Genomic DNA, 26,822 nt, shown 5'->3' on the forward strand with positions numbered 1-26,822 from the left:
TGATTTCATTTTGTTTAATATATTCGTTTAATATATATATTCAATTGATGAAATGATATGATTTTGGAGGACGTATATTCATTTTGGTTGTCTTTCTTTCTTTTTCTGATTTAAGATGATTTGTGGAATTGGGTATTTACTATCATATTTTTTTGTACAAATTAATCCCTACTAGATAGATGAACCAAGTGAGCCGAACTTTGGGTTTTTGGTATCTAAGTATTTGATGCAAAATAAAGTTGTATGATAGCTTGGTTTGCCTTGTCCTAGCTTTGTTAAGTTGAAATTTGAACTTGATTTAATCAAGTTAAATTTGCAAGCCTGCTTCAGTAAATCTAGTGCCTAGAGCTTGAGAATAGATATTTTAAAGGACATTTCTTTATGTCAAGTAGTCTTCTCTTTTCTTGGATAAGAACTAAAGCTTACTTTGTCGAATTAGGCTTGCTTTCTACTTAGAAGGCAAATGATCATCCCGCCTTGTGTAAAATTTTCACTTTGGTGCTTAATTACCACTGTGGATTTTAGTTTCTTGTTTGTTTGTCATAAAGAATAATTAATACAAATTTAAATTTGAAATTAAAAAGATAAATAACACTCTCGTAGTGTTTTCCCTTTTGATTTGTACTGTAATATGCATATTAATGGTGGGTTAATTAAAAAAGGATTGTTATGCTGGTAAATTGTTAATTGCTGCATGCTGTTTGAAATAGAAATGCTTACTGAAGTCTTAGCTGCCTAAAGTGCCTATTATTCATACTTCTTAGTTTTCCTTTCGGGTTGTCTTTTGGCACTCAGCACTCTTGGTATTCATACTTGGCAGATGGACCTTATTGGATTTGCAATTATGTTCTAGTTATCGGAGATTCAGTTTCTGCCACTAGAAAATCATGTGGAGTTTTGCCTCCAATTGTGTAGCCGGAACTGTTGGGCGGAAAAATGTTTTTCTAAAGCAAAATCATGCTGCGTTAGAATGTTCAGATGATGAAGACCCTTCTGTAATTAGCAGGGATGAGTGTTTAGAATGCCCGATATGCTGTGAATCTTTCAACATCGTAGAAAATGTGCCCTATGTTTTATGGTGTGGTCATACCCTTTGTAAAAACTGCATTCTAGGACTTCAATCGGCTGTTGTGAAATTTCCGACTCTACCAATTCAACTTCCGCTTTTCGTTTCCTGCCCATGGTGCAATCTCTTGTCGTTTCGTCTGGTTTATCGGGGAAATCTCAAGTTCCCTCGGAAGAACTATTTTTTACTTTGGATGGTTGAGAGCATGAATGGTGATAGACTGAAGTCTCATTCTTCTTTCTGTGAAGATCATCAGCCTGAATGGTCATCGAACAATAATTCAGCATCGGGAAACCAAGTGACTCAGAGTAACCACAGAAGGGGACAGTATCCGCATCATCCCGAGTCATCAAGATCAAACTACAATCATATTCATCTCACTAATTACTCCAATTCGGAAAGAATATACTCTTCCCTTCGGCAATCTCTGGCGTTCTTCATACATCTGACAGCCAAGTTTCCATTAATCATAATATTTCTCTTAATCATCCTGTACGCAATCCCTGTCAGTGCGGCCATCTTGGCCCTGTACATACTTGTTACCATTCTATTTGCTTTCCCTTCGTTTCTCATTTTGTACTTTGCATACCCGAGTTTAGACTGGCTTGTGAAAGAGATCATCACTTGAGACAGTAGCGGTTTTGTGTTCAGCGAGCATTGCACCTGTAGCATGATGCATCTCCAATTTGACGACTTTCCAGTGCCCGAGTTTTATGGCAGTTTCTTAGTATACAGTTGAAGTAGTTATGTATAGTCTTTTAGAAAGCATAACTAATGTACTTGGAAGGTTAAAAGACTGTTTGGTACTACAACAAATTTATGATTTTTCTGCATATGCTTGTTTTGGATGAAAACAATGAGGTATTGGTGAGCATGTTGTGATTAAAAATAGTTTGCAGGGCTTGTTAGATTTGCATGTCTCCAATTCTAATACATTGAGCTTCAATAATCCTGTACTTGAATTGTGCTAAGTTGTAATCTAATTCTTAAAAAAATTGGATCCAAAAGGTTAGTCTGCTTTTATTATTTAAATAATATTTGTTACATTTAAAAATAAATTTATTATTTAATAATATGAGCCATCAATCCGAGTATAAACTTGAATGGTGTTTTGAGTTTCGTTAATTTTCCCATCCTCATATAATATATATAATCCAAGTAGGAGAATGAACCTCCACGTGTCAGAAGCATGTCCTGTAACTCTTGTCCTGTCCCCCTTGCAAGAACTTTCTGGCTGTTGTTGTTTTAAGTTAAAAACTGCCAAATTAACTAAACAAAGATTCCAGAAAAAGGGAGAAAAAAAAATGGTGGCACTCGTTGCTGTGTCTTCTCCAAAATCAACCGTTTTTCAGAGTCCGATTTCATTAAGAGATTCCAATTCGAGTTTCGTTGGCAATTCCTTTTCTTTACAGTTGAAACCAAGGAAAAGCCAGAAAAAAGACTGTAATTTCGGCTTGGTGGTTGCTTCCGCTGGTTCTGGTGCTACAACCACCGTAGCTGGAAGCGACAGTGGTGGCTCCGCTGACAGATTTTACTTTAATATCACTGGCTTTCCTTTCCCCCTTGGCCCTTTTCTTAACAGGCGCACTACTAGGACTGAGGTCAGTTTTTTCTTCATTAATCAAATGTGATTTTTTGAAATTTAATTAATTGAATATCTGGGCTCTGGTCAGGTCATTAGAGATTGAAATTGTGCTCTTCAACTTTGCCCCATGTCTTTGTTAGGCTGTGAAAGGCTCTATATGGCTGTTCGAACAAGAGCAAGCTTTAGGGTTCAGCAGTGTGTCAACAAACATTCGAATGACAGTTATCAAGCTCAAATCTGGGGGACTATGGGTCCATGCACCTATTGCCCCAACCAAGGAGTGCATCGAGGTTCAGTTTTCCTCTCTATTTCTAAACAATGCATCGAGTATTTCTATTCTTTAAGAACTCGTAATGCGTCATCTAACAAGGGATTTGCTTTTTACCTTTCCAGCTTGTGAAGGAATTAGGAGCTCCAGTAGAATACATTGTCCTGCCTACATTTGCTTATGAGCACAAGATTTTTGTGGGCCCATTTTCTAGAAAATTTCCCAAGGCTCAAGTTTGGGTGGCACCTAGGCAGTGGAGTTGGCCCTTAAATTTACCCCTCGAATTTTTCGGGATTTTTCGTGCCAAAATCCTGCAAAACGAGGATCCATCCACTCCATGGGCGAATGAAATTGAACAAAAAGTTCTAAGCTCCCCAGAAGTTGGTAAGTAAAGTTGAATATGAGCTGCCTTCAACTATATATCTAAAGATGTACAAAGTTCGAACTTGATTTCCTTGAACCATTTCAGGGATTGGACCATATGTAGAAGTCGCTTTCTATCATAAACAGTCGAGAACGCTTCTGGTTACAGATGCCGTCATATATGTTCCCAAAAACCCACCAGAGTGTATCAACAAAGAGTACCTCCTAGAATCAGCAAAAAATGGATTGGCAGTGAAGATTCTTAGCAAGGGGAAGAAAGTTCTTGATGAACCAGTTGTTGACAACGAAATAAACCGTCAGAAAGGTTAGATTTTCGTGTCAAATGGATTGATGTAACTTGAATATTTTCATGTAAGAAACTGAACGAGAGTAATGCATGGCACAGGGTGGGAAAGAATGGTTCTACAGATACTGTTCCTCGGTCCCTCGAATCTTTTGGAACCAAATGCTAGTTTTGCCCAGATGTCTCAGAAGTTAATTGTTTCTCCAATCGTAAAGACACTAGTCTTCAGCAAAGTTCCAGAAAAGGTAAGAATCATGTTAACCTTTTATTTTACTGGAAATACCCATATCCATGCCCGTGTCTTAGGCATGTCTAAATATGCGTATAAAGATATGACTCTCCAAATACATGAAATAGTTCAAATAAACGAAAGATACCCATGTCGGACATGTTCCCTTTGCTGACTGTGTCATATAAAACAACATATATTTGGGACACTGATTTTCTTACTGCATAAACCCCAAGAGATCATTTCATTTGTGAAGAATCCCTCTATTTGTTGTGTATGTTTCCATCGAAGCGATTGATTTAGGGTGAAATTATTTTAACCATCCTTCATGCTTTTCAAAAATTCAGGTTCGGGATTGGATTGATGGCATTGCAAGGGACTGGAAATTCAAGAGGATAATCCCCGCACATTTCGCAGGTCCAATCAAAGCAGGCCGAGCTGAACTTTTAGCTGCATTTGCATTTCTTGATGAACTTTTAGGTGAGCGTTACGTGACTCGGCCTTCACTTTCTCTACTCTTCACATCTCTTATGGGGAAGGCAGCCAGTTACTTCCCACCAGATGATATGAAGACGTTATCATCCCTCGATCAATTTTTAGTGTCTGTCGGTGCCGTTAAGAAGACAGTCTCTGGTCGGAAACGATGATATCAGCCTCCTTAATCCGCATGAACTTATATATCTAAGCTTACACATTACCGCAATACCATTTCACAATTGTCCAACATGTTTACAATTTTAAGACATCAAAAAGTAGAGTTCTGGATTCCCTTCTTTGCATACTGTTGAATCGAAATTAAATGCAAAGAAGGCAGGCTGAAATACTGGTTGCATTTGCAAAATAGGGTTTCGGCTCCAAAAAGAACAAAAGGAAAATAGTTGGAAATCAGATGAGGAAATATGAGTGTATGCTATAAATCTAGTGTTATTTTTCATGTCAATCCTGTAAATACAAGTAAAATGAAGGTTATTTATATTTTCACCAGCAAGTTATAAAACATCAACATATATGCAACTGTAATATAAACTATGAGCCACCATGAATCTTTATAATTGGTAAAAGTATGGCTGCCAATATGAATTCGATTACACGATAGAAAACAATATTGTACAAAGGAAGATGAATTTGAACAAAATCTGAGATTCAATAACTTCATAGCAAAGTCTAATTAATGTAAACGAAAGAAGTGAATGAAGAGGATGGATAGTGATTGGCTAAACAAATGAGACATAAACCAGAAGAGAAGAAAAAAAAACATGACCTATATGATAAAATCTGCCTGATGTTGACTGCCTTCATCGATCGGAAAAGTCCCCAACTTGATTTTCTATACCAGTTCAAGTGCTTTTCATCTGCAGAAAAATTTCCAATGGAACTTAGCTCAAAAACCAAGGGTTTATGTTAGCTATGAAAGAAACAGTCAATTGTAAAAAACCACCTCAAAATGATGTAATCCCATTGTTGGGCTGTGGATTATAATATGACGCAAACACATTTGCTCTGCTTTGCTTGATTTGTTGTCTTCTTTTCTGCTCGATAAAGAAAGATATAAATATTAATTAGGGGGGAAAAAGCATCAACTGAGAAGGATTTAAGTTTGGAAACGGGCAACACGAGTTGGTAGCTGATAATGTATGGCTAAAAACTGCCTACAAGTGGAGCAATGCAAACATCACAAGAAAAAGTTCAGATTATGATTTTTGGAACTCCGCAAATTATAACTGTACCTTTCTCCGAAGGAGGTTGAACAACAACGTGCATCGTCGTCAACCCACCAGGAATATCACAAAGATGGTTCTGGCACTCCCCCAGTGTTTTGTTGTTCTCCAATATTTTTCCTGCACTAATTAACTTGACATCTTTCACTGTCCTTGGACCATTCTCCTTCTCTGCACAAAACTAAACTAGTACGATTGCATGCTCGGAACAACTTTAACACAATTGAAGCAAAATAAAGAGCAGAGAAGGCTCGTCATATACCAGAATTTGAAAAGAGAACAAATAGAAATTTCAATGGCATTCAATCAGAAAAAAAAAATTCTAAGACTTCTCACATGCTATCTTGTATGACATTGGATAAGTGAAATGCAACGTAAAAGAAGAGATAGATGATAGAATTTAGCTCAAACTACGCTGTCAGTTGTGTTATTCCAATAGGGTCGGAAGCGTGTAAATTATTGTACTAAAAAATCACACAAAGTTCAATTCCCAGGGAAGAGAGGTGGATCACATGGATCTCTTAAATACCAAGTCTTTCCTTAGTCAGAATATTCCTTCTATAGTAATTTAATAGCACAATTAAATACTACTATTATACCCTCAAATATTGAAAGAAAAATAGGACAAGAAAAAACACAAGAGTTTTAACGAGGTTCGGTAAATTATACCTACGTCCTCGGGCACTAACACCAGATGATAACTTTATTATCTCCAAAATAATACAAACAAATAGAATTCCTTAAGAATTCTCAAATGGAAGAAGAGAGAAAACTAAGAGAGAAAGATTGGTTGGGATGGTTGAAATGAGAAATGGTTAGGCCTATTTATAGTTCAGGTTCAGGGACTAACTTGCAAATGGCCTAAAAAATTAGGGACCAAAATTGCAATTATCCCATTCAATTTTAAACAACTTGCCTACCATTTTTCCTTTCGGTGCCACTTGCACCTCCCATTTTTGACTTTTCAACTCACCCTTTAATTGACTTTTCAACAATCTCCACCTTGAAGATTTGATTAGGATAATCACATCTTCACATACTTCCTTCAACTCCCCAAATTCGATAAAGCTATCTTTTATAGTGCCTCTAAATGCACTCTCAAGCGCCATACACATGAAGGTGCTCAAATTTTCAGGATGTTAATCAAGTTCAAACAATGATTAAACTTGATTGTTGTTACCACCTTGGTCATCATATCTGCGGGATTATTTGCCCAGTTAATAAGTCTAATTCTCCAGCCACAATGAAGGAATTAGAGGTTGAAGAGGTTCTGACCCAAGAACCATTACATACACCAGAACCAGTTGCAGTTGCAAGGCCACGAAGAAAAATTCGTAGACCTGCTCGATTTACTGATATGGTGGCCTACGCCCTTCCCATTGTTGATGATGATATTCCTATCACTTATCAAGAAGTAATGCAAAGCTTGGAAAGTAATAAATAAAAAAGCGCCATGGATGAAGAAATGCAGTCTCTCCAGAAGAATAATACTTGGGAGTTGGCGCAATTACCGAAAGGTAAAAGGGCAATCGAATGCAAGTGGGTATTCGCAAAGAAAGATGGATCTCCTAGTAAGAAAGATGTTCGCTACAAGGCAAGATTGGTAGCAAAAGGCTACGCTCAGAAGGAGGGAATTGACTACAATGATGTATTTTCCCCTGTTGTGAAGCATTCCTCCATTAGAATTTTGTTGGCCTTGGTAGCACAGTTGAATTTGGAGCTAGCTCAACTTGATGTTAAGACGGCTTTCTTGCATGGTGAGTTAGAAGAGGAGATCTATATGACTCAGCCCAAAGGATACAAAGATGCTGGTGGTAGAAATTGGGTTTGTAAGCTAAACAAATCGCTATATGGATTGAAGCAATCCCCGAAGCAGTGGTACAAGCGATTTGATAGATGTATGAGAAGGCAGAAGTACACAAGAAGCAAATATGACAATTGTGTGTATTTGCAAAAGCTGCATGACGGATCTTTCATTTATCTATTCTTGTATGTTGATGATATGTTAATCGCTTCGAACAGCCAAAAAGAGATAGATAAGCTGAAGGCTCAGTTGAATCAAGAGTTCGAGATAAAAGATCTAGGTGAGGCCAAGAAGATTCTCGGCATGGAGATAAGTAGAGATAGACAGAGAGGCAAGCTTTGTTTAAATCAGAAGCAATATCTGAAAAAGGTATTACAATGTTTTGGTGTAAATGAAAACACAAAACATGTAAGTACCCCACTTGCTTCTCATTTGAAACTCAGTGCTCAATTATCTCCGAAGACTGAAGATGAAAGAGAATATATGGCGAAAGTCTCATATGCTAATGCAGTTGGGAGTTTGATGTATGCGATAGTGTGTACGAGGCCTGACATTTCATAAGCTGTTGAAGTTGTGAGCAGGTATATGCATGATCCTGGAAAAGGACATTGGCAAGCTGTGAAATGGATTCTACGGTATCTTCGAAAAACCGTAGACGTTGGTTTAATTTTTGAGCAGGATGAAGCACTTGGTCAGTTTGTAGTTGGATATGCTGATTCTGACTTTGCTGGTGATTTAGATAAACGTCGTTTAACTACGGGGTATCTGTTTACTCTTGCGAAAGCCCCAGTGAGTTGGAAGTCTACCTTACAGTCTACAGTAGTTGTGTCTACTACAGAAGCGGAATATATGACAGTTACAGAAGCTGTTAAGGAGGTTATTTGGCTTAATTGATTGTTGAAAAACTTGGGATTGTTAAAAGTCACATTAATCTATATTGTGACAGTCAGAGCGCTATTCATTTAGCGAAAAATCAAGTCTATCATTCAAGAACCAAGCATATCGACGTAAGATATCACTTTGTGCGGGAAGTCTTTGAAAAAGGAAAAATTCTACTTCAGAAAGATTCCGATCGCAGATAATCCCGCAGATATGATGACCAAGGTGGTAAAAACAATCAAGTTTAATCATTGTTTGAACTTGATTAACATCCTGAAAATTTAAGCACCTTCAGGTGTATGGCGCTCGAGAGCGCATTTGGAGGCACTACAAAAGATAGCTTTATCGAATTTAGGGAGTTGAATGAAGTATGTGAAGATGTGATTATCCTAATCAAATCTTCAAGGTGGAGATTGTTGAAAAGTCAATTAAAGGGTGAGTTGAAAAGTCAAAAATAGGAGGTGCAAGTGGCACCGAAAGGAAAAATGGTAGGCAAGTTGTTTAAAATTGAATGAGATAATTGCAATTTGGTCCCTAATTTTTTAGGCCATTTGCAAGTTAGTCCCTGAACCTCAACTATAAATAGGCCTAACCATTTCTCATTTCAACTATCCCAACCAATCTTTCTCTCTTAGTTTTCTCTCTTCTCCCATTTGAGAATTCTTAAGGAATTCTATTTGTTTGTATTATTTTGGAAATAATAAAGTTATCATCTGTGTTAGTGCCCGAGGACGTAGGTATAATTTACCGAACCTCGTTAAAACTCTTGTGTTTTTTCTTGTCCTATTTTCTTTCAATATTTGAGGGTATAATAGTAGTATTTAATTGTGCTATTAAATTACTATAGAAGGAATATTCTGACTAAGGAAAGACTTGGTATTTAAGAGATCCATGTGATCCACCTCTCTTCCCTGAGAATTAAATTTTGTGTTTTTTCTTGTCCTATTTTCTTTCAATATTTGAGGGTATAATAGTAGTATTTAATTGTGCTATTAAATTACTATAGAAGGAATATTCTGACTAAGGAAAGACTTGGTATTTAAGAGATCCATGTGATCCACCTCTCTTCCCTGAGAATTAAATTTTGTATGATTTTTTAGTACAATAATTTACACGCTTCCGACCCTATTAGAATAACACAACTGACAGCGTAGTTTAAGCTAAATTCTATCATTTAGCTATTCTTTTACGTTGCATTTCACTTATCCAATGTCATACAAGATAGCATGCGGGAAGTCTTAGAATTTTTTTTTTTCTGATTGAATGCCATTGAAATTTCTATTTGTTCTCTTTTCAAATTCTGGTATATGACGAACCTTCTCTGCTCTTTATTTTGCTTCAATTGTGTTAAAGTTGTTCCGAGCATGCAATCGTATTTAGTTTAGTTTTGTGCGAGAAGGAGAATGGTCCAAGGACGTGAAAGATGTCAAGTTAATTAGTGCAGGAAAAATATTAGAGAACAACAAAACACTGGGAGAGTGCCAGAACCATCTTTGTGATATTCCTGGTGGGTTGATGACGATGCACGTTGTTGTTCAACCTCCTTCGGAGAAAGGTACAATTATAATCTGCGAAGTTCCAAAAATCATAATCTGAACTTTTTCTTGTGATGTTTGCATTGCTCCACTTGTAGGCAGTTTTTAGCCATACATTACCAGCTACCAACTCGTGTTGCCCGTGCCATCAAAGATCTCCACGGCCAATCTTGCATTTGCAACTGTCGGTCTTGTCCACATGGACGATGTTGAAGCTCCTACACCGACCGTTTTCTCCATAATCTTTCAATATGCCTAAAGAAATCTTTTCTGATGTGGAAGATCAATTTAAACTGCAACCACAGAGCATACTATGATTAACCTTCGGCTCTGATACCATTTGTTATTCCAATAAGGTCGGAAGCGTGTAAATTATTGTACTAAAAATCACACAAAGTTCAATTTCCAGGGAAGAGAGGTGGATCACATGAATCTCTTAAATATCAAGTCTTTCCTTAGTCAGAATATTCCTTCTATAGTAATTTAATAGCACAATTAAATACTACTATTATACCCTCAAATATTGAAAGAAAAATAGGACAAGAAAAAACACAAGAGTTTTAACGAGGTTCGGTAAATTATACCTACGTCCTTGGGCACTAACACCAGATGATAACTTTATTATCTCCAAAATAATACAAACAAATAAAATTCCTTAAGAATTCTCAAATGGAAGAAGAGAGAAAACTAAGAGAGAAAGATTGGTTGGGATGGTTGAAATGAGAAATGGTTAGGCCTATTTATAGTTGAGGTTCAGGGATTAACTTGCAAATGGCCTAAAAAATTAAGGACCAAAATTGAAATTATCCCATTCAATTTTAAACAACTTGCCTACCATTTTTCTTTTCGATGCCACTTGCACCTCCCATTTTTGACTTTTCAACTCACCCTTTAATTGACTTTTCAACAAGTTGGACCGAGTAACTGTAGTTCAATAAGCCAACAATGTACAAAAAGTTGCAAAGCACCTAAGAGCAAGAATCGAGAAAGAGAGATAGAGTGCTGGATGGAAAAGCAGGATCAACAAACAGAACTGCGATATACCAGCATAAGTCTTTAAAATTCAGTAAGATTATCTCAGCTTGCAATTCAATTATGAACCGTCAACAAAAGAGCCTCAAGTCATATGTTCATCACTCAACAAAGTTTGAAAGCCCGGCATCCAACACAGACACACATTACCAGTAGAAACACCAATGATGCAATGAAGCAAACCAAAAATCAGTACAAGATGCTGGTTTAAGTGATCAGAAAGAGAAGTATTCAGTGACAAATTGACACTCATGAAACGAAACAAGTAAGAAAAAGAAAAAGTTAAACCTTGCTATTCATCTTACAGCGGGAAAAGGCCCGAACTATTCTTTGTTCGTATTTGGTAGCATGTTATATTTCATTATTAAGCATTTGATACAGCAGTAAGAAATTATCATTTCTAATAAATTTTACTGATCAAAGAACAGATTCTAGCTTCTCTACATTGAATTTTTATCCTAATTCAGAAGGAAGTAAAGCATATGATTCTATTTTTCTGCATAGTTTCCATATTTGAATATTCAACCAGCAATACAAACAAATTGAATACACATTGAAAATAAATACCATGACCCCATCTTTCTAGTTCAAACTATATGGAAGAATGAAATAAATACATTTGTGGACTTAATCAAACTTTAAACTAACCTTTAGGCCATTGAGCAAGAACACTTTCCTTCAAGGTTGCGACACTGGTAGCAGCAGAAAAGGTTTTAGGACCAATATCTGATCCATCAGTCAACCTAAACTTGATCTCCAACTGATCTTGAACAACAGCCATCTCCAGAAACCTTAAATTTAAAAATCCAAACACCCCAAGATCTTTACTTGGCCTTTCTCCTTTTACTGCAAACAAAAACCTCAATCTGGTATGCTGTAAAGACACCAAAAGGTGGTATTCAACATGTTCGAGATTAGCATTTGCAACCCTTCTTTGATTCCAAAACTACTATACCAAGTAAAAAAAAAAAATTTACTTCACTCAGATAAGTTAGAAACATATATGCAGGCGAACTATAAAAGGAAGCAACTTTAGGAGTATAAATTTGAATAACCATTTCAAAAATATAACCAAAAATGGGTAAATCCAAAATAGAATATAATCTACTCCAAAATATATATATATAAAAAAAAGATAAAGAACAGAACAGTTCAAGTTATAAACACATTAAAATAAGTAATCATCCACCAATATTAAAAGTAAAGCAAATAGAGGGAAAAAAAAAAAAAAAGCCAAAATCCAGAGCTTGGTCACTCCAAAACCGAATAAATACTTAAAGCAGAGACAATATTTGCTGGGTTATCTTACTTGATTCCAAAACTGATCTGGGTTGGTTGTTGTTGGCTGGAAAATCGAAGCTTTGAAGAAAAAGAAGAACAAGAAAAGCCGATTGGGCTGCTTTGATTGATATAATTATAACACTATTAGATCAAATCAATAAAGCGAGAAAGAGAAAGAAGAAGAGATCAAATAATAATAAATCTCTACAAACGAGGCTGTTTCGGAGTTTTCTAAATCTATGGTCAATGCTTCCATTCTTGCCTTGATCTCGTAAAGCTATGGAAATGGACAAAATTCACCCTCTTTTTTTCAAAAAAGAAAAGAGTCAACTCTAAACCTACGATTTTGCATGTAACCTTGTAACCGTTGGATTTTGATGTTTGATCATCTTGTTATTCATTTATTATTTCCACGTGAAAAATGAAAAAAAAAGGTTTTTTTTCTTTCCCTTCTTTTAGGTGGGTAATTTCTTTAGAAAATATTAAAAGAAAAAATATTGGTGATTAAAACGATAATAAATTATTATTAGAGAATAAATTATATTAAGATGATGTTAAAAAGTATAGTGGACACCAATATAATAAAGTATTATTATACACTCATCTATATCTAATATCTTCTTCAACTTAAATTAATTTTAATTAAATTACTTAAAATAATTAATTTTTAAATTAAAACAAAAATCTTTTCTTCTTTTATAAATTTTAATCATTTTGTTTTTCTATAATTTAATATTTTTTATTTTTAATCATTGGCTTTAAAATTCTATTTTTATAATTTTTATTAAATCTATAATTTTTAAAAATAAAAATTCTAAATTTCTCATTGGGTAGAGTTAACGGTGTTAAAGGACAAGGGATTAATATATTTGATTGAGAGTTAAATTAATTTATCAAAATATGCTATTTTTCGTATCATGTTTAGTTATAATTAAGTGTAACGAAGCAACATAGTATTATGTCATGGAAAAGAACAAGAAAAGAATTTTTATGCAAAACGTTGTAGATATTTCTCCTTAACAATATACATATAAATAACCTAAAAACAAACCCCAACTCATGGGAGCGCTGTAATAAAGAATTCTCTATGATCTAATTCTAAAGTTCAACAAGATATTTAAAATCAAAGCTCAGAAAAAAAATGAAACCAATAAAAGATTTTTTTTAGATATGGAAGGGAAAAATAGTCTAGGCTGATGTGGGAGCCTGCCTCGCCAAATAACTTGCCTAAGCCATTCTCTTTCCACATCAACGAATCAGTGGAAGCATTCTATAACCTTTGTGTATTTTGCACCTTATTCCGACATATGCATTAAGCCAATAACTTTGCAGGAAGAGTAACATCAGAATCCTTTTCCGGCTCCAAAAAAACAAAACATTGCTTGCTATGTTATGAACTGATAGAACGAATTTCGTACCCAAGCTAATAATGCAAGTCCTTCCTAAAAAAATGTTTTAAGATTGATGAGGGTAAATCCTGTTGTCAAAAGTCATCACCTTCTTGGGTCAATTTTTAATCTCACCTTCTTAAATAAACCTCGAGAAAACTTTCAGGCTGCAATAAAACTTACGACACTCGGCTTGCCAGCATCTCTTCTTGGTTCTTCTATCGTTTTTCTTAAAGCCCTCTGGTTCGCTTTTAACTACGATTCCAAAATGTGGCAATTCCTAACAAAATCATTGGAGTAGTTGACATACTTGGTCCAAAACGGCCGAAGATGGTCAAAGCCAATCTCCAACCACGGTTTTGACTGGCCATTGTAATGAATAACTGCAGCTCTTTTGACATTCTCGATGTTGGTCTTACTCTGATACCCCAAGCCAAGCATATGCCATGATGGGTCAATTGGATGAACACGGCCTTTAAATGCAATCAAAGCAGGAGGTAGAGTTCCAAGTTTCCACATGGTCAAGTTTGACTTCAGGTTCTGTCACAAACAAACCAAGAATCAGAGTAAATCGGTAAAACAAAGTTGACTATAAGAAACCAAATACCAGTCAACGTATAATAATAGAAACCAGTATTCAAAATCGAATGGAATTTATTATAATAGAAACAATGCCCTTACAAAATGTGGAAAGATCAGAACCCTCTTGCAACTAAGTAGATATTGTATTTCCAGTACCCAAAATAAATCAACATTGATAGCCATCATGAGTAATGTCCAGTAGGAAAGGGAAAGGTTAAATTATGGAGATAGTCGATAAGCTCGGTAAGTGATAAGTTACCTCTTTCAGCCAGAAATGATATGTTTCTCTTATATTTGTTTTTCTCCAAGCACGTAGATCAAATATATTCATTCCATAAGCCCATGCACATTCATCAGGATCCAAATGCTTAGCTATAAGGGGATGAGAAAAATTAAAGTAGTTTTTGAAATATTTTGACATCACCCACTCGTCTTCACCTTTACAGGTTTCTATAGCTCCATTAACCTTTCCTTGCAGATCAATCTCCCAAAGTGGAGACAAATCACGCTGATTCACAACATCGTCATCTAAAAAAACTACTTTGTCAAGGTCTGGAAAGAGCTGTTCAAAACATACAATCAGAACAGATGTTTTAGGAGGAAAGATGAAATTGTCCGTGTAGGATGAGAAAGAAATTGTTATAGGCACATCTAATTACCTCGGGTAAATATATCCTAAGATGGTTGAGTAAGGATATGTACTTTGGACTTCTAGCCTGCAATTTTGAAGCGAATGATCGAGGAGTGGTATTAGAGAGATTTGCCCCTGCAATATGATTGCCATGATAATAATTTCTGAAGTCATGATGGCTCTCTATAGCTTCAAGCACTGGAACATTCTCTCTAGTTAACCAATCAAACTGGTGAATGCCTTTCACTTCAACTATGATAGATGCTACGGGATTTAGTGCAAACCAAGAATGCATACCCGCATAAGTTTTCTTGTCAGTGATGACATGGAAGACGACCTTTTCAGGTTCTAGTGATGACCGGACAACAGAAGTAACAACTACCGATGCAGCTAGTATGTTGTCCGTAGACAAGACAAAGTGATGGTAAGAGTTGTTAGAAAGCACAGGGAGGAGCTCAGGAGAAGGTAGTTGTCTGCGCGCATGAGCATTGGAAGAGTATTCATCAGTTAAACGCAAAGAAAAACAATGGATGCCTTTTGGAATAGAACTTGCAGCAAAGTGCCTATTCATCAGCTCTGAAGCTTTAGATTCCCTAATTTCCCTTTCAAGTTTCTCCATCTGTGTAAACAAGACAAAAAAAAAAGGACTAATTAGAAATTTTACCAAGCTTAAACAATATGAGAAACTCAGAATCCATAATGAATCTATAAACCCTCAACATGTTAATACATACCAAAGAAGAATAAAGTAAATTCAAAGTAACTATCTTTATGTAGCATGACAATACCATTGCTCTCAAAGAGAATGCAAAGGTCTTTGCATCGTAATGGTTGTTCTTCATTTCAGCAACAAGTTGACTAAATGAATCTGGAAGCTTTAGACCATCAGGGATTTCCTCAGTGATTACTTGATTGAAGATCTTATAAAAGTCCCTAACTAGTTTCTGCGGAACCATCATTATCACCATAAAGTACAACTCAAGTTAAAAGCAACGACAAATTGTTGACCATAAGAAAAATCCCCCCAAAAAAAGCAGTTCTTGTATGGAGAGAATGGGATACTTACTCCTGAATCATCAACTCTCCCTAGAAACCTCGGTCCGAACCGCCTACCAAAACAATCTGGGCATAGTAGAACAAGATGAGAACTCATGGACTCAAAGACAACATTATAAACAGTAAAACGCTATACTGATCTAGTTAGATAACTACGAATCCAACAAGAAAGTCTGACCAAGTTCTAAAATGATCATAGTCAAATTTTATTGATATAAACACTAAAATGAAATGACCAGAAAAATCAAATAACACGAGTTAAAAAAATAAAAAAATAAAAACCTCGAGTTATAAGCAATCAATTTCAAATATCAATGAGGACATTATTATATAAGTTTGGATTCACCAGTTCTGAACAATTTCCAAGGTCTTTCCATCAAGAAAATAGATGCTGAAGAAATTTAAACGTTAAATATATAAATAAACCTTTTCTTTTACAATCTAGTCCAAAGTTGACCTATTCCAAAGAAATAAAATGTAAATCAACTGGAAAAGAATTCATATAGTGATAAAACAAAAAAGAAGAACAAACAAGAATTCAAGAAAAAGCTTCACTATAAACCTGGAATGCAACTCCAACTGAATTATAAACATTTGAAAAGTGTTGATATATATTGAGACCACAAAGCAATAAAATGCTTTTGAACTTTCAGAACTATCTGCATAATTTATCCGATTCATTAATCAGATATCCACGACATTTTCTAGTAACAAATCAACTGCACTAACCTAAGATACAGATCAACCAGTAAAATTAAGTCCAAGAAACTCATTAACAATTATATGTGGATCTTATTGACAAACAACCTTTTCTTTCAGCAGTAAAGTATACAAATTTATCATCAAAATACACTGCAAAATACTAACCCACATTTCCTAATCCATGAGTAATCTAAAATCAACCAACATATTAACGACCTAGCTCCATCCACACACTAAATCAGGTTGGTAGGAATCCCACAAATCGAAGCATCAACGATATCAGCCAAATGAAATAAAAGCAAGATCACCCACATCAACAAATAGGGATCAAGATAATTCCAGGAAATAAAAGGTCTAGCATATCGACTAAACTAAGAAGACATGAATATATCAAAAGAACCAACGCAGTAGTCAGTATCCAATTACCTTCATGCACACGCTAAATTAGATTGACATGAACCAAGATCAAATGCATAATCAAATACACATGAAGACAGCAAGAATCGGATAATTAAGATCCCAAGAAAAGCCAAACAGATAACATCCGAGAGTGATAACAAAAGAAGGCCCACATCAAATCAGCTCCTATCCCATCAAATGCATAAAGAAAAACCAAATGAAACCTAATCAAGATCCAAAAGAAAAGAAAAAGGAAATAGGAGATTAAAGGAAAGGGTACCAAATGAGGAGCACTTGTTGGCACCTTCAAGGGTAACAAGAGCCGTAAGAATGAAGACAAAAGGCAACAAGAAAGCGACGATGAGAATGGTATGGAAAAGGGTCCTATATGAAATATGTCTAGCTGCCACTTTGATCTTCATTAAGTCAGTAAGCCCATTGTTGCTTGATATCGTTATACTTCTCATGCTAGGCGAGATGTGAAGCTGCATCCTTCTCTATGCAGCCTCACCACATATAAACAATTCTTCTCTACTCTATCCAAAAACACATCCTCTTTCTTAATGTTATCAAAACCAGCTGCTGCTCCTTCACAGTCTTTCTTTTTAATAATCCTCTTCACACCCAATCCAACCCCAACCACCATCAGATCCAACCCTTTTCTTCTTCTTTGCCTCCTGATTCAAGCTTTGATTTCTTGATCTGGGTTTTCTTTTAAACTCTCCCTTCCTTTGTTGGTTCCTCTAACAAAGATATCCACTGCATTGGACTTTTAAAACCCCGCCAAAATTTTGGTTTCTTTTTCTCCCTTTATTTCGAGCTTTTTTGCATTAAGAATCATACTTAGATATTATTGAAATCTGGATTTTAATTATTGAATCTTAACCATTGTTAGATTTTGCTTTCCCATTGGATCAAGAAGGAAAGGACAAGAATAAAAAATAAATAAATGAAAAACAAAGAGGAAGTATTGTTCTTTTTCCCCTTAGAAAATAGGTTTTTTTTCCTTTTGGTTCCAATAGAGCTTCCGCGTTGGTGAATCAATTCATCAAAATCTATTTTCTTTAGAAATATAAATTAATATATATTTTTATGAAAATAAAATAAAATATTATTTTATTAATAATCTTAAGAAAATGATTCATTAAGGGAATAATTTTAAAAATGAAAATGAAAAAGAAAAGAAAGAGAAATTGATTTTTCATTTTGATTTTGAGGAGTCAAGTGAGAGAAATGTGGGGATGAGTTTGACCTTTGAAAAGGGAGTAAAGCAACAATCTTTAGTGCTAAATTTAGAAGTTTTTGTCCTTAGTTTAGTTTATGAGCTAAATTTAGAGACATTTTTTTATAGGTGGGTGTTATTTTCTTAATTTTACTTTAAAAAATATCTTATATAATAAAAAAATTAGATTTTTTGCCAACTTAATGATACCAAGTTTTTCTCTATGTCAACTGAAAAAAATTGAATCTAATTCTCTTAAGTTGTAAGTAAGAGATAAATAGTTTTTAAATTTTAAATGTGAATAGTGAATTTTAAATTTAAAAATTAAATAAAAATCAATAAAATATACTGAATCAAGATTAATAATATTAAACATATTGAGTTCGAATAACACAACGAAAATATATACAATAAAATCCTTCAATCTCATCATACTGAAACAACACAAGGATGAATGCAAATTTATCATGTCCGATGCTCATGTTCAATACATCTTTTGGACACGAGTACATGAATATGACCGTGACCTTCTAGAAACTTGTAAATATATGACGAATCTATATCCAATACTTCTATCAGAGCCCGAGTAACATAGATTACTAGATTTCCCTGATTAAGTTTCGCCTCCATTTTGGACTGAAAAAAAAAAAAGAACAAAGGCTTCCACATGATATATCTTAATTGCATAATTTAAACAATGACCTTTTGGCATAGGATATGAGCTTCCAATTCATGAGTCTAATTTCAGGCTGAGGATTTTAGTCATTCAAAATAATTATCCTTGTACAAAATTTCACATATTTCTGACCTGAATCAAACTGTGAGCTGGTGCTTTCCGCAACCCAATGTCATTTATTATACGTCTCATATTTTCTGCATCTTTCCACCTCCCAACTGCAGAATAAATTTTTGCCATCAATACATAATTCCCGGTGTTCTCTGGCTCCAGTTCGAAAAGCCGCTTTGCAGCTTTCTCCCCCAACTCAGCATTCTCGTGTATTACACAAGAACCGAGCAATGCACCCCAAACGGCATGACTAGTTGCGTACGGCATTGTTCTAATGATATCATAAGCCTCATCCAGTCTGCCAGAACGGCCAAGAAGGTCAACAATGCAAGTATAATGATCATCTGCCGGGCTTATTTGGTGATTTATAAGCATGAATTTAAACAAATCCAATCCCTCATCCACCAAACCAGCATGGCTGCAAGCATGCAGCACAGATGTGAAAGTAACTTCATTAGGCTTCACCCCGGCTCGAACCATCTCTTTGAAAAGCGAAACAGCTATCTCACCATGCCCATGTGCTCCATAACCAGCAATTATTACACTCCACAGATAAATGTCCTTGTTCTTGTCAGGTATCCCACTAAAGATCTTGTGAGCAGATTCTAAATGGCCGCATTTTGAATATATATCAGCCACCGCGGTGGCAATTTCACTGTTTGACAATAATCCAGACCTTACCAAATAAGAATGGATGTTCATTGCTTGCTGTAAATCTGCATGGATGGCATATGCAGGTAGAAAACTCTTCAAGGTAGCACCATCAGGTTTCACACCTTCTATCAGCATTTCTTTGAAAAGTTTTATTGCTTCATTTCCAAGTCTATTATGAATGCAACCGGCGAGAATTGCATTCCATGGAACCGTTTTCCTTTTTGAAGTTCTCTTGAAAACTTGGAAGCTAAGGTCAAATCGATTGCATTTAGCATACATATCGATCAATGAAGTCTCCACCATAACATCAGACTCAAGTTTTTGCCTTACTGCCCAACCATGCAGACACCTACCATCCATTAAATTGTTCGACTCCCCACAAGCCGAAAGAAGAGATGCAAGGGTAACCGAATTAGGTTTCACACCTTCATGCACCATCAAGAAACAGAGTCTCAATGCAGCTCTTAAATCACCATTCGAAATATACACATTGATCAAAGAAGTCCAAGTCACCACATCCCTTTGAACCATTCCATCAAAAACCAACCTTGCTTCCTCCATACTCCCACATTTTGCGAACATATCCACTAAAGCATTCCTCACTACAACTTCCTTCTCCCAACCCTTCTCTTTCACCAACTCATGAACCCTTCTCCCAACCTCCAATTCCTTCAAAAATCCACAAACAGGCAAAACCGAAACAACAGTAGCACAATCCACGACCACCTCATCATCCACCATCTTATTAAAAATTCCCAAAGCTTCCTTGGCGCGTCCATTTTTGAAGTACCCACTAATCATCGAATTCCATGAAACCACATTGGGCTTCAACATAGAATCAAAAACTTTCCCTCCTTCCTCTTTCTTCCCGCAATTCATATACATTGCCAACAAAGAATTCATCACAAAACTGTCCTTTTCAAAACCACCCATCAAAACTCTCCCATGAACTACCCTACCGGAATCAACCAACTTCTCTTCCCCGATAGCCTTAAAAACAAAAGGGTACGTATAATTATCTGCCATGCATTTCCCCAAGTTAACCATCTCAAGAAACAAATTTAGTGTTTCTAAATAGAACCCATTCTTTGTGTACATTTTCAACATCATGTTATATGAAAACAAGGTTGGATTAGGTATTTCATCGAACAGTTTGCGAGCAGTGTCGATGTGGCCGCAACAAGCATATGAACAAGAAAGGTCCGAGCAGAGATAGGGGATAAGGAGGCCTGACGTTATGATTAAGGCATGGAGTTGGGTCGTTTTGGTGAGTGATTTAGCGGCAATGTAGTGTTTTAAGAGAGACTTGCATTGTTTGCCTTTGGACAAGACCAGAGATTGCCCATTCATTAAGTCTGGTTTTTCTGCTAGAACTACACCCTTTTCTTTGTCTGGAAATTTAAGCTTCTATATATAGTAATTAATATTTCAAGATTTTCGGTATAAAAGTGAAAAGTAGTGAGAGTACAATAAGAAATTAAACCTCTACGTAAATATTAATATTATAAGTTATCTTTTTAACAAAAAAAAAATTGAGTACTCAAATTCGATTTTCTTTCTAAATAATTTGATCTTTTTTACACAATACTTAAAATTACCCACATCTCCTTTTCAACACACTCAAACCTACATCCTTAACTCAATCGGGCTCACATCTGAATTTTTATATATAAATTACACATATTCTTTTTTTTTATAAATTTATTCAAGTTGAAATATGTTCCATATTAAATTAATTATAATTAATTCTAATTATAATATATATAACAAAATATTCTTTCATATACAAATTAAGTTATACTTGTACAAAGATATTTTTATCTTTTTATATAATAAATCAATAAAATTAAAAATAAAAATTATTTTAGAACCTAAATCAATTTGATTATTATCAATTCAACCATCATCCAATTCTTATATAGTTGTGAATATAATAAACAAACAACTTATACACGATTCAACCCATCCATAACCATCATACCTAATCCTAGCACCTTTAGCTAATCTCACATTCGTTTCTTCTTTAAGAACATGTTCTATTAATTAATAATCAAGAAACACAATTTAGTTCAATATCTCAAATATCAACATAATCAAAGACAAAAATGAAGTTGATTAAGGCAAATTATTTGCAACTTTGACATTATCTCTTTGATTCAGAATATAAAATCACTGCAAACTATTTACTGCACCTTCATTTGATACCAGGGATTGTGTTGGGTTTTTATAATTAATCAAGTCTTCCCATATTAACCATCGAAGCGCTTCCTCTTGCATCCTTCAACCACTAGTAATGATGACATTCATATCCAAGGTACTTAAGAGTTAGTGCTCTGCTTGATAACAGTTTTGATGAATATTTTTCTGCTCAGGAATCTCTCATTTTATCTTGCTGATGGTCTGCAGGAGTGATTAATTGCGATGATCTATGTGGTTTTATCATCCGTATAGTGGGTGCTGGACGCAGTCTCAAGTTTCTGAACATTGATTGCATTTTTTTTAGCACTAACAATTTTAATTCTAGCCTCCCTCAAGGCATTCAATGCTACATTGAAACTGTGATCAGATGCCATCCCCTCTTCTGCACACTTTATGGCTTCCTGGTACAAAAGATTGTACTGTTTCTTCCCCTTCCGAGAATTGTCATGTATCTCAACAGATGGTAATATATCGAACTTGGCCTCCTCCTTTGCATTTTTAGTCCATCGCTTTAGAATATAATGTTGAGGAAGCAGGAAGATATTAGTTGCTCTGAACACCGCGATTACATGTCTGCAAAGGATCCCTTCAAACTCAAACATCTTGCAACTACAACTAGCAATCTGATCAGCTATATTTAATCCTACCCGAAAAACTTTATGTTCTTCATCAAATCTTGCTACCTCAAATGTCTTGGATAATCCATCATCTAGACTTGATTTCACAGCAAGCAGAAGAGATTCATAAATTTCATCCTGGAAAACCAAGAACAACTTTCTCGTATAAACTTCTGCCGCTTGTTTTTCCATAGGAAGTGGTGTTTTTAGAACTGGTTTAGTGTAAAAAGTTTCAAATTCTGCCCTCACTTCCTTCTCATACCGACCATCAAGAGCCCGTTCATACTGCTCTGCTAAATCTTGTAAGGTAGTCCCGGCATTTACATAGCCATCAAATAGAGAGCTAACACTTTTGCTTGGCTGGATCGAATACATGCCAGCAAAGAATGTGTCCCTCGCATATGTTGATACCCATAACTTGCGATCGTTATAAAGGGATTGAAGCCATTCATTTCCTCTAAGACTGCACTTATCAAGAAGCAACTGCCAAGCAGATTCAAATTCTTCAGGTGTCTCACTATTGTTAATGCATTTCTCGAACTCCACTTGAAAAGTCTTTGGGAGAGAACTAAATACATGCCCTATTTCCTTCGGCATTTTGCTCAGGATGTGCCGCTTGCAATACCGATGCCTCGACTTTGGGAAAACACTTTCAACTGCTCTACTAATGGCAGAATCATAATCGGTCATAATTAGGCCTGGTTGACACCCAGACATTGCCTCAAGCCAAGTCGTGAAAAGCCAAATGAATGTAGATTCAGTTTCATCTGCTAGTAACGCACAACCAAACAACACTGACTGTCTATGATGATTTACTCCAATGAAAGGCGCGAATGGCATTTTATATTGATTCACTTGGTAAGTGGTGTCAAAAGATATAACATCGGAGAAACAATTATAAGCAATTCTTGATCTTGTGTCTACCCAAAAAACACTACTTAGACGATCATCATCATCAACCTGAATAGCATAATAAAATGCAGGATCACTAGTTTGCATAACCTTAACGAATGCCAGCAAACTTTGAGCATCTACCCCAAAATTGCTTAATCTTCCTCTTCTGACAAAGTTAACATTATTCTGTGCAGCAAATCCCAATTTACCAAAACTGTTATATTCTTCAGGCGACACATTTACAGAAGCATTCAAACCCACTCCCATGGAACCGATAGTGCCATTCAAACTTTTCTTTGGATCATCCTCTTCCTTATACGACCGAAGGAAATGCCTCATTGCCGGAGTTACAAGTTCATGGTTATGATTTTTCTCTAACTTAGCTACATACCACTTCCCATTCTCCCGTTTCCTGACAGTCATTAAAGCCTTGCAACCCTCCCTTGTAATAGGCCGAGCACGTCTCCTCTTTGTATCGTCTCCTGAATCAGTTTTCCTAGAATGTTTATCCCGGCGAAACCCTTCTTTGGAACAACAAAATTCTCTAGATATAATCAAATTATCTTTCTTTGATCGATAATAAGAATTCACACGTATACTAAAACCCGTCTGCTTAGCGTATGCATTGTAAAAATTCCTAGCATCATCCTCCGAAATAAACTCCATATCTAACGTAGGCTCTACTACCCCACCAATTACATGTTGAGAAAACTCGAGATTCAAATGTTCATCCTCCTTTCTAAAGTCATATAAAACCATGGGATTCTCGTTCTCTTCAACCACACAACAACCATCACCTTCATCCTCCAATGCCACATATGAGCCGGCCATTTCTTTACCTCCACTAACAGGCGCTTATTCCATTTTATTTTCTCAATCCTGTCAAATAAATTATCTGCTAGTCTTTTAATTCTCATGCTTATATTCCATGAATCCTCTAAATACAATAAAAATTTTAAAAAGAAATTGAGCACCATATTCTATTCCTACTCACTCTCCCCCAAAAAAAAAATATATATATATATAAACTAAGCTTCGAATGCTAGGAAATGGGAAACCCTTCAAAAATAAAGGATTAAAATAGAAAACAACAAAATCCCAGAAAACTGAACCAATTAAAACATATATAGGCTTTTTTTTTCCTTTTTCTTTTTTTAGGTTCAATTTGGATTGAACCAATTAAAACATATATAGGCTTTTTTTTCCTTTTCTTGTTTGATTTTTAGGTTCAATTTGTGTAAGTAAATAAACGAGAATAAAAGGGAAATAAATAGCTAACCTGTTCTTTTAAGGGTAAGGGTAGATGAAGATGCCGCCGCGGACCGGAAGAAATAAGAGGACGCAAATTACCGTCTGCTTTCGCTGTTTTTCATAGAGCGATTCATGTGTGTATTGGTGGCCGTTGAATGGGTGCTTTTTAACATCTAACGGTTAATAGGCATTTCTAGAAATTCTTTTTCATACGGAGACCACACGAAGAATTAGTTTTTTTTTTTTTAAATCTTGCATTTTTTTTTTGTCTAATTTTAGTTTTCTATTTAATTTTAGCTCTTAAATTTATATTGTTTATCAAATTACTATAATATAGATGAAAAAATAATATTTATTAACTTTATTAACGTGACATCCACGTAAAAGTCGATGTGTTTACCACATTAATAATTAATTATTTTTTAATATTTAAAATTTTTTATAATTTTATACTTTTTATTTTATATTTTTAAAATTTTTAAATTTTAAATTTTTATATTTAAAATTTTAATTAATTTCTAATGTGGCATCCACGTGTATGTCACGTTAACAAAATTAATATGTGTCAACTTTCCATTTATTTTGGGGTGATTTGACAAATAGAATTTGTTTAAGGGCTAAAAGGATAAAAATTAAATAAATAGCTAAAATGACTTTTTTTATAAAATTAGAAGGTTTAATAAGTTATTTAAGGTACAAAATTAAATAGTAAATTTAATGGTAAAATTAAAAGTTTGCCATTATTATATAATTATAAGGCTTAATTCTAATTGGTCCCTACAATATACTTATTTTCTCAGTTTAATATCTAAATTATTTTCCCAATTTAATGGGTTTTTTACCCAATTGGGTTAAAAAAAATTTAAAATACCAAAATAGGGTGTCAGATACATTATTTACGGAAATGGGTTGTTTTTTTGGGTCGAGCCTACCTGACAGGCGCGACCTATTTTTTTAATAATATAATTTATTTATTTTTTTAAATATTATTATTTTATTATATTTTAATAATTTTTAAATTTTTAAAATTCAGTCGGGTCAAAACCGGGTCGAGCCAGACCCGGAGGCGCGACCAGTCGCTCCTGCTGCAGAGGCACGACCATCGCTCCTGCTGCAGAGGCGCGACTCCTGCAGACCCGCCACGTGTCCCCGCCCCCACCCCCATGCCACCTGTAGAAACAGAGAGAAAAAATAAAATGTTATAATGGGGACCATATAAGCACCGGTCCCCAATTTTTTGATCTTGCAGAAAAAGAGAAAAGAAGAAGAAGAAAAAGAAAAGAAGAAGAAGAAGAAGGAGAAGGAGGAGAAAGAAGAAAAATGTTAGTAATTTTTATAATTATTTTAAGATTAAAATGTTAGTAGTTTAGTGTTATGTGATAATTTTAGTGTTTGTAATTATTTTAAAATTAAAAAATTACATTTCAAAAAAAGTAAAATATTAGTAATTTAAGAGTGTTATGTAATTATTGTGCTTGAATATAGTTTATTAATTGCTAATTTTGTTTTTGTTTTTGTTTTTAATACTACTTGTCAAGTCTTGCTTTATTTGTTTTTAATTTAAATTTTTTTGTTGAATTTTCAAGTCCATGATTTTTGTTTTACTTTATCTAACATCCTATTTTGGTGTTTTAATTTTTTAATCTAGTTGGGTAAAAACCCCATTATTTTGTTATTGATGCTCGATTTTGATAGCTTGATGGCACCTCCTTTTAAATAAATATATAAAAAATAAATATTTTGCAGTTATTGTCCATTTTCGGATTTACTTGGAATCAATATTTTTGTATTTTATTTTAAAAAACTTTACTAGCATTCATTTCATTGTTAACAAAAAGTGAGAAATATAGTGGCTAATACATTCTAAAAATAAAATAAAAATTTATACCTATGTAAAATGTATAAACTTGAGAGTTAATCTTTTCAAATATTTTTAAATTATAATTTAATTTAATTTCAAACTTTTAAAATTAATTAAATTTACCTATGTAAAGTGTTAAAAATAATTCTTTTAAATTTTATAAAAATTTAATCAAAACTTAAGGAAAAATAAAATATTTTTAAGAGTAAAATAGACTATTAATAAATTATGCTTATATTTTAACTTGTATAAAACACATAACAAGAGAATTAATATATATTAAAGAATTAAACACATTAATATAAATGATATGTTAAAATGCATTTGGCTTTATGATTGGAAGTAATGTAGTACTTTGCGGTTGAATAGATGCATAATTGACTAGTTGAAAGTGAGTATATGAGAAATAAGTTACTTTGAATATGGAAAGATGTTGAATAAACGATCTAAAGAGAGTAAGAAATAGAATTAAATAATTCGAAGAGAGTAAGAAATTTTAATGTAATTTTAATGTA

The 26,822-nt window shown here is 34.6% G+C and overlaps 6 protein-coding genes across 9 annotated transcripts; 2 read left to right on the plus strand and 4 right to left on the minus strand.

Moving 5' to 3' along the window:
* The first annotated feature begins 887 nt into the window (after positions 1–887).
* Positions 888–2,015, plus strand: LOC108471217 (uncharacterized). The gene has a single exon (XM_017772836.2). The coding sequence runs from the start codon at positions 888–890 to the stop codon at positions 1,692–1,694; it is 807 nt and encodes a 268-aa protein (XP_017628325.1). The 3' UTR covers positions 1,695–2,015.
* A 141-nt stretch (positions 2,016–2,156) lies between these two features.
* LOC108474185 (uncharacterized) lies at positions 2,157–4,732 on the plus strand. Its single transcript, XM_017776109.2, has 6 exons — positions 2,157–2,667; positions 2,792–2,941; positions 3,045–3,303; positions 3,389–3,607; positions 3,689–3,831; positions 4,163–4,732. Exons 1-6 carry the CDS (start codon positions 2,233–2,235, stop codon positions 4,460–4,462), a joined length of 1,506 nt encoding a protein of 501 aa, XP_017631598.2. The 5' UTR covers positions 2,157–2,232; the 3' UTR covers positions 4,463–4,732.
* Positions 4,733–4,858: 126 nt separating this feature from the next.
* LOC108474186 (membrane-anchored ubiquitin-fold protein 2-like) lies at positions 4,859–12,434 on the minus strand. Of its 3 annotated transcripts, none has more exons than XM_017776111.2 (5): positions 12,093–12,434; positions 11,432–11,657; positions 5,543–5,704; positions 5,254–5,344; positions 4,859–5,167 (listed from the first exon to the last, which is right to left on the minus strand). In XM_017776111.2, the coding sequence occupies exons 2-4, from the start codon at positions 11,562–11,564 to the stop codon at positions 5,289–5,291; spliced, it is 351 nt and encodes a 116-aa protein (XP_017631600.1). In that variant the 5' UTR covers positions 11,565–11,657; positions 12,093–12,434; the 3' UTR covers positions 4,859–5,167; positions 5,254–5,288. The 3 variants fall into 3 exon arrangements, with proteins under 3 accessions (XP_017631600.1, XP_017631601.1, XP_017631599.1); XM_017776112.2 differs by having other exon boundaries at positions 11,432–11,729; XM_017776110.2 differs by having other exon boundaries at positions 11,432–11,732.
* A 561-nt stretch (positions 12,435–12,995) lies between these two features.
* Positions 12,996–17,896, minus strand: LOC108471024 (probable galacturonosyltransferase 13). Its single transcript, XM_017772583.2, has 6 exons — positions 17,103–17,896; positions 15,732–15,787; positions 15,454–15,609; positions 14,694–15,284; positions 14,294–14,596; positions 12,996–13,992 (listed from the first exon to the last, which is right to left on the minus strand). The coding sequence occupies exons 1-6, from the start codon at positions 17,311–17,313 to the stop codon at positions 13,708–13,710; spliced, it is 1,602 nt and encodes a 533-aa protein (XP_017628072.1). The 5' UTR covers positions 17,314–17,896; the 3' UTR covers positions 12,996–13,707.
* Positions 17,897–18,403: 507 nt separating this feature from the next.
* LOC108472600 (pentatricopeptide repeat-containing protein At5g39350) lies at positions 18,404–21,138 on the minus strand. Its single transcript, XM_017774145.2, has one exon. It carries the CDS (start codon positions 20,833–20,835, stop codon positions 18,838–18,840), a length of 1,998 nt encoding a protein of 665 aa, XP_017629634.1. The 5' UTR covers positions 20,836–21,138; the 3' UTR covers positions 18,404–18,837.
* Positions 21,139–21,500: 362 nt separating this feature from the next.
* On the minus strand, positions 21,501–24,708 carry LOC108471080 (protein FAR1-RELATED SEQUENCE 5-like). 2 transcript variants are annotated; one of them, XM_017772660.2, is made up of 2 exons: positions 24,475–24,708; positions 21,501–24,074 (listed from the first exon to the last, which is right to left on the minus strand). In XM_017772660.2, the coding sequence occupies exon 2, from the start codon at positions 24,024–24,026 to the stop codon at positions 21,912–21,914; it is 2,115 nt and encodes a 704-aa protein (XP_017628149.1). In that variant the 5' UTR covers positions 24,027–24,074; positions 24,475–24,708; the 3' UTR covers positions 21,501–21,911. The 2 variants fall into 2 exon arrangements, with proteins under 2 accessions (XP_017628149.1, XP_017628148.1); XM_017772659.2 differs by having other exon boundaries at positions 21,501–24,090; positions 24,475–24,699.
* Positions 24,709–26,822: the final 2,114 nt, after the last annotated feature.

This window comes from Gossypium arboreum, chromosome 11 (genome assembly GCF_025698485.1).
Source record: "Gossypium arboreum isolate Shixiya-1 chromosome 11, ASM2569848v2, whole genome shotgun sequence".
In the NCBI taxonomy this organism is placed as follows: Eukaryota; Viridiplantae; Streptophyta; class Magnoliopsida; order Malvales; family Malvaceae; genus Gossypium; species Gossypium arboreum.

What these genes read in the sequence shown, in the direction of transcription:
- LOC108471080 (XM_017772660.2), bottom strand. Translation starts at nt 24,026, where the DNA reads ATGGCCGGCTCATATGTGGCATTGGAGGATGAAGGTGATGGTTGTTGT.
- LOC108474186 (XM_017776111.2), bottom strand. Translation starts at nt 11,564, where the DNA reads ATGGCTGTTGTTCAAGATCAGTTGGAGATCAAGTTTAGGTTGACTGAT. An exon ending in TCTTGCTCAATGGCCTAAAG is followed by an intron (nt 5,705 to 11,431) that starts GTTAGTTTAAAG and finishes AGTTTTGTGCAG; the next exon opens with AGAAGGAGAATGGTCCAAGG. An exon ending in TCAACCTCCTTCGGAGAAAG is followed by an intron (nt 5,345 to 5,542) that starts GTACAGTTATAA and finishes TTTATCGAGCAG; the next exon opens with AAAAGAAGACAACAAATCAA.
- LOC108472600 (XM_017774145.2), bottom strand. Translation starts at nt 20,835, where the DNA reads ATGAATGGGCAATCTCTGGTCTTGTCCAAAGGCAAACAATGCAAGTCT.
- LOC108471024 (XM_017772583.2), bottom strand. Translation starts at nt 17,313, where the DNA reads ATGCAGCTTCACATCTCGCCTAGCATGAGAAGTATAACGATATCAAGC. An exon ending in GGAGAGTTGATGATTCAGGA is followed by an intron (nt 15,610 to 15,731) that starts GTAAGTATCCCA and finishes ATGGTTCCGCAG; the next exon opens with AAACTAGTTAGGGACTTTTA. An exon ending in CATTCTCTTTGAGAGCAATG is followed by an intron (nt 15,285 to 15,453) that starts GTATTGTCATGC and finishes TTGTTTACACAG; the next exon opens with ATGGAGAAACTTGAAAGGGA.
- LOC108474185 (XM_017776109.2), top strand. Translation starts at nt 2,233, where the DNA reads ATGAACCTCCACGTGTCAGAAGCATGTCCTGTAACTCTTGTCCTGTCC. An exon ending in CAACCAAGGAGTGCATCGAG is followed by an intron (nt 2,942 to 3,044) that starts GTTCAGTTTTCC and finishes TTACCTTTCCAG; the next exon opens with CTTGTGAAGGAATTAGGAGC. An exon ending in CGAAATAAACCGTCAGAAAG is followed by an intron (nt 3,608 to 3,688) that starts GTTAGATTTTCG and finishes TGCATGGCACAG; the next exon opens with GGTGGGAAAGAATGGTTCTA.
- LOC108471217 (XM_017772836.2), top strand. Translation starts at nt 888, where the DNA reads ATGTGGAGTTTTGCCTCCAATTGTGTAGCCGGAACTGTTGGGCGGAAA.